Source organism: Coptis chinensis, chromosome 8, assembly GCF_015680905.1.
Source record: "Coptis chinensis isolate HL-2020 chromosome 8, ASM1568090v1, whole genome shotgun sequence".
Classification (NCBI taxonomy): Eukaryota; Viridiplantae; Streptophyta; class Magnoliopsida; order Ranunculales; family Ranunculaceae; genus Coptis; species Coptis chinensis.
This window is the reverse complement of record NC_141463.1, coordinates 37,427,733-37,439,988: the sequence shown is the minus strand read 5'-3', so window position 1 is coordinate 37,439,988 and position 12,256 is coordinate 37,427,733. Positions and strand designations below refer to the sequence as shown.

General features: G+C 34.1%; 1 protein-coding gene across 1 annotated transcript; it reads right to left on the bottom strand.

Annotated features, from left to right (window-relative positions):
* Nucleotides 1-427: 427 nt before the first annotated feature.
* Nucleotides 428-12,029, bottom strand: LOC147481374 (homeobox-leucine zipper protein HAT22-like). The gene is made up of 4 exons (XM_086578916.1): nucleotides 11,940-12,029; nucleotides 979-1,058; nucleotides 759-783; nucleotides 428-658 (listed from the first exon to the last, which is right to left on the bottom strand). Exons 1-4 carry the CDS (start codon nucleotides 12,027-12,029, stop codon nucleotides 428-430), a joined length of 426 nt encoding a protein of 141 aa, XP_086435042.1.
* Between the last annotated feature and the right edge of the window lie 227 nt (nucleotides 12,030-12,256).

Below are 12,256 nucleotides of genomic sequence, written 5' to 3'. Positions count from 1 at the left end.
GTTGTTCATATGGCGCAAATTTGCAAGTCCTTTAGTTAATTAGAAGTCTAGTACTTCATATGAGTGGTTTTTGGTAGCTGGTTCCACAATTATATGAAAAAAAAATAAAATGCTCATTAGATTATCATTCCATCGCCGAGGGAGCATAAATAAATACCCCTCGACATGCTTATGCTTAGAAGTGCGGTAGAAGAATTTAAACTATAATAATATATAGCCAAAAAATATAGATATATTAAAAAAGAAAAGAGTATTTAACTTTCTATTAATTTTTCACACAAAGTCACAGTAGTATCTTCACATATATGATCCTCTAAAAGAACATTTGGGGTTACCATGTTAATTATCTTTGCATCAGTAGCAGTATGTGTAAAGGTAGATAGAGCTCCGACCCTGTCTTAACAAAAAATGGGGAACCAGAATATATCTAACAAGCTGTAGAAGGATGAGTGTAAGAGTTATATATTTGAGATTCTTTTGCAACTGTATATGAGACCTTGGAGGATGTGTTAATGCCTCCACTTCTAATCCACTCACATGATGAGCACATTGTGAGTGTAGCTGCTGGGAGATGCATTAAGAGTGGTGGTGCTACTTTCAGTTCATGTAGCTCTTTTTGTAGGCTCTTGTTCTCTTGTCTTAGAGCCTCACTACACTTCTTTAAGTATTCATAGTTTACTTCAATTTGGTTTGGTTATGTAGAAACAATATATTAGTTATGTATAACACTATAAATATAATTAAAACAAAATATAAACTGTTAAATGTGTGCCCCAATATAATCTGCATTGGGAGGGGGGGGGTGTTAAGATCAAAGTATCAGTCTTCAATAGAGCAACTTTTTGAGTAGTATATCGACCTTGTTGGGTAGTATATCAATTGGGCCTTGTCAAGTACATCTTTGATACTTATAGATTAACATATATAGTTAAGGTAATCTGATGCTCATTTAATGGTGGTACAACTTAAAATACGAACCTGACTCTCCTATTTTGGAACCAAACTTCAATTTGTCGAGGCCGTAGGTTCAACTGCTTTGCCAAGGCTAGTTTTTGCTTCTACATACATATAAGAGAATACCTTATTAGAACTACAACAAATGTTACAGTGCATATATACTAGAAAAGAAAGAGTAGTCAACTAGTTTATATAGGAGAGGGTTAGGTTACAATTTTGTGCATAGGCTTTGGAGCCATGTTTTGGGCCATGAAATCAAGCCCAAAACCTAATTACATATGTTTAAAAAGGGTTTCTCTGCTCGAAATTACTTCAACAACTTTTTCGTCCACTTTTACTGCTTTAATTAAGTCAAGGCTTGGACCATTAGAAAGCTCTTTCCCAGCCGGTCGTCTTGATATATAATAGGCCCAATTCTAAGATCAAAGATACGGCCTAAGGAAGTTTTGTTGACTTTTCTGCTCTTTTTCTACCCGCGTTGACTTTGACATTTTAGCTTTAAAAATGCTTTTTCTCCTTGAAACTTGACTTTAACCATAGACCTTCTTAGCAACCAACTTTTGCTCATTTCTCTTGCAAAAGTGATATATTTCTTCACATATTTGACTCCAAAACCTGAAATACATAAAAGCACGTAAACAGTACTAACTCTTATTTATTATACACATAATTGGCCTAAATTTAATATTATTAAGGGGTTAAAACTACACATTCATATTATGTGTTTGATAACCCGTAATAACTCAAACTAGATTACTCTAACTTTATTCTTACAGTATCAATTATTTATTTCCTACTCTCACATGTATATTCATGCAATATATAGTGTACGGAATTGTTCCACTCCTAAACTACCAAGACATAATAGAATCCAATTAATTAAACACAAGGAAACAATGGTGAGAGTAATATTTATAGAGGTGAATTTATATTATGAAACTAAATATATAAATTTAACTTATACTAACTTAACTAAGCAATTGAATATAACTTGAATAAAATATGGAGAAGAAATTAGGGGGATTTGATTCCACTTTGATTTATTATTAATATGCTAGTGTAGATTATTGTAATCCTAACAAATTAAGATTAAGTATTTGATCCCTAATTATTCATGACAATATCTGCCAACTAATAATTAGCATGTGAGGAAGTTCAACTCATTCTCATGACGAATCAACTAACCTATTAGAGTGAAACTCTTAACAAGCAATAATTCTAACTAACATATCAAGTCTTCGTCAAGATTCATCAAACCCCTCTAATGGAGGTTTAGCTAGAAGTCATTAGACTATCATTACTAGAATAATAAGAAGAAGACATAATGAAGAACAATAACTTGACTTTTATTAATCTAATGGAGGCTACAAACTAAACTAATTAACTAAAACTAAACTAAACTAAAAAGGGAGAAAGAGATAACCCTAATTTAAAACTGAAGTAAAGATGGGAGTAGCCAAGTTTTGTTTTAGCCTTACCCCTCTTTATATAGGAGCGGGTTAGGTTACAATTTCGTGCATAGGCTTTGGAGCTATGTTTTAGGCTATGAAATCAAGCTCAAAACCTAATTACATATTTCCAAAATGGGTTTCTCTGCGTGAAATTATTTCAACAACTTATTTGTCCAATTTTACTACTCTGATTGGGTCAAGGCTCAGACCATTTGAAAGCTCTTTCGAAGCCGGTCGGTTTGACATATAATAAGCCCAATTCTGAGATCTGAGTCCAAAGATACGGCCTGGGGAATTTCTGTTGACTTTTCTGCTATTTTTCTACACGCATTGACTTTGACTTTTCATCTTTGACTAGGCTTTAAAAAGACTTTTTCTCCTTGAAACTTGGCTTTAACTATAAAACTTTTTAGCAACCAACCTTTGCTCATTTATCTTGCAAAAGTGACATATTTCTTCATATATTTGACTCCAAGACCTGAAATACACAAAAACACATAAACAATATTAACTCTTATTTATTATACACATAATTTGTCTAAATGCAATATTATTAAGGGGTTAAAACTACACATTCGTATTATATGTTTGATAACCCGTAATAACTCAAACTAGATTACTTTAACTTTATTCTTATATTATCAATTATTTATTTCCTACTCTCATATGTATATTCATGCAATATATAGAGTACGGAGAATCGTTCTACTCCTAAACTACCAAGACATAATAGAATCCGATTAATCAAACACAAGGAAATAATGGTGAGAGTAATATTTATATAGGTGAATTTATACTATGAAACTAAATATATAAATTTAGCTTATACTAATTTAACTAAGCAATTGAATATGACTTGAATAAAATATGGAGAAGAAATTAGGGGGATTTGATTCCACTTTGATTTATTCCTAATATGCTAGTGTAGATTATTGTAATCCTAACAATTAAGATTAAATATTTGATGCCTAATTATTCATGGTAATCTCTGCCAACTAATAATTAGCATGTGAGGAAGTTCAACCCATTCTCATGGTGAATCAACTAACCTACTATATTGAAACTCTTAACAAGCAATAATTCAAACTAACATATCAAGTCTTCATCAAGCTTCATCAAACTCCTCTAATAGAGGTTTAGCTAGAAGTCATTAGACTATCATTACTAGAAGAATAAGAAGAAGACATAATGAAAAACAATAACTTGACTTTTATTAATCTAATGGAGGCTACAAACTAAACAAATTAACTAAAACTAAACTAAAAAGAGAGAGAGAGAGAGAACCCTAATTTAAAACTAAACTAAAGATGGGAGTAGCCAAGCTTTGTTTTAGCCTTAACCGTCTTTATATAGGAGCGGGTTAGGTTACAATTTCATGTATAGGCTTTGGAGCCATGAAATCAAGCTCAAAACCTAATTACATATTTCCAAAAAGGATTTCTTTGCGTGAAATTACTTCAACAACTTTTTCATCAAATTTTACTACTCTGATTGGGTCAAGGTTTAGACAATTAGAAATCTCTTTCCTGAGTTGGTGGTTTTGACATATAATAGGCCCAATTATGAGATATGGGTCCAAAGATATGGCCTGCAGAAGTTTTGTTGACTTTTCTATTCTTTTTCTACCCGCGTTGACTTTGACTTTTCAGCTTTGACTAGGTTTTTAAAAAAGGCATTTTCTCCTTGAAACTTTGCTTTAACCATATAACTTCTTAGCAACAAACCTTTGCTCATTTCTCTTGCAAAAGTGATATATTTTTTCACATATTTGACTCCAAGACCTGAAATACACAAAAGCACGTAAACAGTACTAACTCTTATTTAGTATATACATAATTGGTCTAAATATAATATTATTAAGGGGTTAAAACTACAATTTTGGGCTCTTATCAAACCATCCCCAAACAGCATTTTGTTTGTCCTCAAACAAATATGAGAAATAAAAATAAGTGACAAAAAATGGAGTTCTAACTAATCTCATTTCGCTGTGCAATTGTATTGACCATATGCAATAAGTCCTTGCTTGATACCATATCCGTCCACTTGCTTGATCACTATACCATATCCTAAGCGAGAATTTAGGCCCTTTTTGGATCAATATAGCCAGAAATTCAAACCTTATGAAATTATTTTCCACTAGTTGCCCTTCTGAGCCTTTCTTTAGCCTTTTATACAAAACAAAATAAAAATAAAAATTAGCCTACCCATTTTTGAATGAGTCTGAGAATAGGGATGAAATGAAGAATAGAAAAGAGAAAGACCTGTGAAACCAAGAATTTGTTAATTGCTTCAAATAAGAAAATAAAGTTTCCATCCAAAGAAAAGAAAAAATAAATAAAAAGAATAAAAAGTTAGAACTCTAAAAACAGAATCAAAAGAGTCAAAAGTCAAAAGAAAAAGAAAAAAAAATGGCTAAGGATGGAAACAAAGTGTAGAAGCAAAGTAAGAACAAGGTTTTCTCTAGTTACATAATATGAAGACTATATTATCTCAGACTTGTTCATTTTGAATATCCATTTCATTCCTTCTTAAACCATCTCCTAATTCCCGTAACACCTAATAAAGACCTCTAGTTTAATTAGGAATAGGTTAGTATGATAGTAAGTGGCAGATGTGTTTGATCGACTTCGGCTTCTTTGTGTGTCATTGAGATTGTAAGGTAAAGTGTGCCCACTGCACACTGGACTGAACGAAACTTGAGTGGAAAAATCAAAGTGGTTTTTGTCTTGACATTTATGTAGGGACCTACTTAAGGACGTTGTTCCAAAGTTTTAGAAACAGGCCTGATAGTGCATTACATAACATAGTTAATTATATATATGTTTATCTGTAGATGATTAATTATTATGCACATATTAGCTTAGGTTTTGACTTGATTATTTTGTATTCATTGCTAGTGAGATGTATAGATATCTGAGAATAAATAAGGAAACAATAGTTATATTTCTTAGTCGTTCTAATATAGATGAAGTTTGTGAGTACCTTCACTGGAAAACTCTTACGAGGCTGTAGTTTTAACCCTTTAACAATATTTCTTTTAGACCAATTATGTGATTAATAAATAAGAGTTAGTGTTGTTTACGTGCTTTTATGTATTTCAGGCATTGGAGTCAATTATGTGAAGAAATATGTCCCTTTTGTTAGATAAAGGAGCAAAGGTTGGTTGCTAAGAAGTTCTATGATTAAAGCCCAAGTTTCAAGGAGAAAAAACCTTTTTAAAGTCGGGCAAAGCTGAAAAGTCAAAGTCAACGCGGGCAGAAATAGCGCATAAAAGTCAGTCAGAACCTCCGAAGGCCGTATCTTTGGACTCAGACCTCATAATTGGGCCTACCATATGTCAAAACGGCCGGCTTGGAAAGGGATTTCTAATGGTCTAGGTCTTGATCCATTCAGAGGAGCAATAGTTGACGAAAAGGCTATTACAATAATTTCTAGTAGAGAAACCCTTTTTGGACCAAAGTAATCAAATTTTAGGCTCGATTTTATGGCCCAAAACATGACTCCAAAGCCCATGCATGAATTTGTGGACCTAGCCTCTTCTATATAAAGAGGACTAAGGCCAAACTCTTAATCTTTCCTAGATTAGATTCATAATATAGATTATACTTAATTAATTAGTCAGTACTTAGTTTTTAATACAGTTTTGAATCATTAGACTTTTTTTCATTAGAATAATAAAGTAATTTTATATTTCTTCAAGGATGTCTTCTTCTTATTCATTTATTAATAATAGTTTGATGAATCGAAGCTAAAACCTCCATTAGAGGGGTTTGGGAAAGCTTCGATGAAAACTTGATTGTGTTAGTGTAGAAATAATTGTAATAATCTATTCCACTCTAGAAGGTAGTTAATTAGCCATGAGAATGGGTTTAAATTGCCTTATATGCTAATTAATAGTTGGTAGAGATTGTCATGAATAATTAGGGATTAGAAAGACCCAATCTTTATGTGAAAAACATAAATATTAGGATTACAACAAATATATGCTAGTTTATTAAGTTGAATTCAAGGTAGAATCAAATCCCCCAAATTCCTTTCCATATTCACATCTTAGCATTGAATTGCCGTAGTATAAATTACATCATTTTAATTAATATTGACTCACCACATTAGTATATTTTCATTTCATTACTCTTATCAATTTTGTTATAATTGCATAAATGATAAAACGATAAAATTGAATATAACTCCACTTACGAATAAATAATGAATATCAAACGCAAGTAAAACTATTTCTTTTTTACGAATAGTTCTTATCAAAGATTTCTACTCTCGATACTATTGAAGTAGAGTTGGAATAGAAGATTCGTTCCACTCCTAGTTCTTTAGCATTCAAAGTTTTCTACGACTATCAATCCTACCAAAGTCAATAAGAGTTTTATGAATTATACTACGATGCAATTTATACTAACAAGATAATGGGATTCAACTACGAAATGCTACGGGCTAAATCTATGATAAGGAAATGGGGGATTAATTCTACCTTAACTCAACTTAATTTACTAATGATGAATCGTCGTAATCCGAATTGAATTGCTTTCGCAGAATAACTGGTTCTTCCTAATCCCTAGCTGTTCAAGGTAATCTCTACCAACTAACATCTAGCATGTGAACGATCAAACCCATTCTCATGGTGAACTAATCGTTTCTAGAATGGAATGGAAATTACGACTCTCTACGCTAACACAAATCAAGCTTCATCAAGGCTTCTTCAACCCCCTCTAATGGAGGTTTAGCCTAGAATCATCATGCTATCATTTAAATATGCAATTAAACAAGTCATCATAAAAAGATTTAAACTTTGCTTATTTAAACTCAAATAGAAACTACTCATGCAATAATTGATTTAAACTAATAATGACAAATAAGTAAATCTAAGAATTAAAGCTAATAATTAATGGAAAACGAAACTAGATTATCAAGAACTAAATATTTTATTGATCTAACAACTAAATAACAATCATTCAATACTGAAATTAAACCAAGAATAACAACTAATTAATTAATTGAAAAACTAGATCTAGAACTAAGCTTTAATGGCTACTTTCTATGTTAACCTAATTGATACTTAAGAGCTAAGTCTTGTGTATGGAAATGGAGGAGACCAGATCCACATTTTCGTGCATGGGCTGAGGGTCCATGTTTTGGGCCGGAAAATCGAGCCTAAAACCCAATTTATTCAGCCCACAGGGCCCTTTTCAGTTGGCTTTGGTTTCAACAGGGTTTTCATCTACTTTTACTCTTTTGATTAGGTCATGGTTCAGACAATTAGAAAGCTCTTTCCGAGGCGGTCGATTTGACATAAGGTACGCCCAATTCCGAGGCCTGAGTCCAAAGATACGGTCTTTGGAAGTTCTGCTGATTTTTGTATAGTGTTTCTGCCCGCATTGACTTTGACTTTTCAGCTTCTGATCGGGCTTTACAAAGGCTTTTTCTCCTTAAATCTTGGCCTTTAATCACAGAACTTCTTAGCAACCAACCCTTGCTCCTTTATATCGCCAAAGTGGCACATTTTTGCACATAATTGACTTCAATACCTGAAATACATAAAAGCACGTAATTAGTATTAACTCTTATTTATTACTCATATAATTGGTCTAAAAGTATTATTGTTAAGGGTTAAAACTACAGTTTTGGGCTCTTATCAAACCACCCCCAAACAGCATTTTGCTTGTTCTTAAGCAAATATGAGAAATTAGCATAAGTGACCGAAAATAGAGTTCTAACTAATCTCGTTTCGACAAGTGCGATTGCATTGACCATATGCAACAAGGCCTTAAACCACTAGGAATTCCCTAGTGGACGAGTTATAGCCTCGTGAGAGTTTTCCAGTGAAGGTACTCACAAACGTCATCTATACTACAACGACTCAGAAATAAATCTACTGTTTCCTTATCTATGTCTCAATTATCTATATATCTCACTAGCAATGAATACAGAATAATCAAGTCGAACCTAAGCTAATATATGCATACTAATCAATCATCTACGAATAAACATATATATAATGAGTAATACTATGAGGTGAACTAGTAGGTCTATTTCTGAAAACTCGGAATAACGTCCTTTAGTAGGTCCTCACATAAATGTCAAGACAAAAACCACTCTGATTTTTCTGCTCAAGTTTTGCTACTCCAGTTTGCAGTGGGCACACTTTACCTTACAAACTCAATGACACACAAGGAAGCCGGAGTCGATCAAACATATCTGCCACTTACTATCACACTAACCTATTCCTAATTGAGCTAGAGGTCTTTATTAGGTGTTGCGGGGATTAGGAGATGGTTTAAGAAGGAAGGAAATGGATATTCAACAAGGACAAGTCTGAGATAATAGAGACTTCATATTATGCAACTAGAGAAACCCTTGTTCTTTACTTTTGCTTCTATACTTTGTTTCCATCCTCAACCATATTTTTTTTTTTTTCTTCTCTTTGGCTTTCGACTCCTTGATTCTATTTTTGGAGTTCTAACTCTTTATTTTCTTTTATTATTTTATATATATTTTTTTATTTAGATGGAAACTTACTTTTCTCATCTGAAGCGACTAACGAATTCTTGATTTCAAAGGTTCTTCTCTTTTCTATTCTTCATCTCTATTCTCAGACTTATTCAAAGAATTGGGTAGGTTATTTTTTTTTTTATTTTATTTTTGTTTTGTTTTGTAACAGGGTAAAGGATTTGTGGTTTATGAAAGGCTAAAGAAAGGCTCAGAGGGGCGACTAGCGAAAAATAATTCATAGGTTTGAATTTCGGCTATATCGATCCAAAGAGGGCCTAAATTCTCAACATTTATATGGTATAGTAATAAAGCAAGTGGACGTGTGATTTCTCTATCTGGATTTTACTTCTCCCTTGTGTCATTTCTCAAATGTTCACTCATATAAGGCTTTAGGCTATATTCTCATAGGATTTGTAGAATAAGTACTCTAGCCTAGATTTTAGAAACTTACTGCCAACAATCATAGATACTCATGTAACATATTTATAGATAGATGCAAGGATTATTATCTACATATTAGCCTAAGTTTCTAAAAACTATTATAATGCAAAAGCTACGTGAGATTTCTAGATTATCAAGGGCCTAGAGAAGGAAAACAATACCAATATTCCTAAGTGTATATCATAAACTTTTTTATTATATATATATATATATATATATATATATATATATATATATATATATATATATATATATATATATTTTAAAAATTTTGAATTTTTAATTAGAAAACAAGTGCATATTATACATATCTATATCCTAACAGATGCCTTAATTACACGTGTTTCTATGCCCCCCCCAAACAAGAAGCATGCTTTGTCCTCAAAGTATTTAAATAAATAGGTTAGAGAAATACCATTGAAATGTGTGAAATTCTGGACCATCTGCAAAACAAGGTTAAACATACTAATATAGAAAATAAAAACGGACTCAACTCTATAAGAGTTCCACCCGTAATGGGGTTAATGAGAAATAAATTGCTTGGGACATAAGCAGACACTAACTGAAATAAAAACTAACCTTAACTCCCATTTAAGCATTTTCCTCATTGCCTTCAATAAAGAAATGAGGTTCCTTCGCATCCTGCCACGCCATGGTAATTTGCCAGGCTTCACGCGACTTATCGTCTACAATAGCTAACCTGTCAAGTGCCACTTGGTCGGATAGGGTGTAAGGTGCAACCTGATGAGGTTGTATCCTCCACCCTAGCCAAGTCATTGCACGGAATGATCAAATAATACAATTGGTGGGTCTCAAAATGTCGACCCTAACCCAATCCGTGAAATGGGCACAAAAAACAGGAAAGAAGGTACTTATGCCGCTAGCTATGGGCTCGGGCTAAACTAGACATTAGGGTCTGGGGAATATCATAGAGTGTACATCCCCCAGCTAAAGCAAGGAAAATATCACAAGTTTCGTCATTCACAGAAGAATAACGCCATTCCCCTCTAATGTTTAGCATGATCCAAAACATAACAGTGGTCACGTACATAGACAGGCTACCAAGGGCGACGTTATAATCCCCTTAGTCCTCTATCCAAAAGATTCCTGCCCAGTAATGCTCATGCAAATCATCATAGTTATACATGTGCATATTATCTACCAAATAGGCCCAAGAGTCTTGTATATCGGCCGACATAGCAAGTCCAAGCACAAAGGCTAGCAAGAACCTAGAAATTTCCATTGGTTCATCCCCGATGGTGATGGAGAACACTTGTTCTCCATCTGGTCTATCAAAGAACTTACAATTATCATCAAAATAAGATGTAAGTGCGGGAGAATAAAGTTCATCAGGACTTACTAATAGTGGCTCTAAGCCTGCTAGAATGATCACTTCGCGAAACCACGCACCATAGGTGTCACTTTGGAACAAGTCTCCAAAAGACTGTTTCGGTATGATACGAGGGAATGTAATCCCCAATAAACTCGTTGGAATAGCTGCAAAGGATCCTAGAACAACCCACAAAAAATTGGATTTTTACTTGCCCAAGGGGTCAGGGCGCAGGGTGCGCTCAACCTATGCCTGAGATGGGCGTGGGGTGCGCTCCGAAGAATTTCGAGTTCCAAGCACTTGGGCGCAGGGCGCGCTTACTTTTTGCCTGGAATGGGTGCGGGTCTGGCTCAGGATGAAAACTGGAATTCCAGTATTTTGGGCGCAAGTTGCGCTCATCTCTGGGCTTGGTAGGGTGCGGGTCGCGCTTTGATGAAATTCTAACTAACGATTGCCTAGATGCGCAGTGGCACTCCATCAGGCTCCCGCTCGAAAAGCAACTAAGTTGCTAAAATGGAGAAGAAAAATAGGAAACGTGGGAGTGAAAGGTGAGAGATGAATGTTAGGTGTAGTGTGGGTTGTGAGTGTAGAATGAATTAAGTTTTTATAGGTTTTAAGTTGCTAAAACTAATCGGGAAGTTACCAAAAAGCTTTAAGGCAATTGCCGGAAACAAAAAATTTCCAAAACCGAAAACGGAAACAACTTATATTCTTGATTCTAAAACAACCTTAATATCTTTTAGATTGAATTTTGGATAGAAACTGCCTAACTCATCGAGATTTCATCCTACCACAATATCTATTCATAGCGATGCCCATATCAACAATATTCTCAACCCTCACTCCAAAACAACTTATAAAATGGAGGATCATATAACAAATCATGCTAGAGTAAATAATACCACCCCCAAACAATTCGGGAAGGTGGGATTAACAATAAAAACAATGCCAATTTGAAAAGAACCATATTATATTAAAAATGAAATTCAAATACAATTAACTAGCGAATTTAAATTTAACTACGGAATTTAAAAAACTTAATATCCGAACTAAGAAAAACAATAAAAACAACTAAATAACATCGAAACCACATATTTTTAGAAAACCTAGCCACGTGATGAAGATGGACCCTGAGATGGAGATTGGGCCTGGAATGAAGATGGGCCCAAGCCATCTGTCCTTTGACGATGACACTCATGCCTCTCAAACTCATCTGAAACAGAACCCTCCAGGGGTGGCATGCATCGTAGAATCTCTACTTGGAATAGGCGTTGTGATTCCATTGCTACTTTCATCTCTGCCTTCATCTCTGTATATTGCGCCTTGTGACGCTGAAGGAGTGTCTCCATGTTACACAAGAGATCCTCCTGACCCTTTTCGAGGTTTTCAAAACTCGTCTGAAGGTTCTTTTGTTTATTTCGAATTATAATCTGCCTATCCCGTACATCTTCACAAATAGCATAAATGCAACGCACGCCAGTATGCAACACTGACATGCGTTCTGACTCAGACGTACACTTTTCCAAGGCATCTTCATCCAAACATGTCATGTCCTCTATTTCCTCATCCGAATCAA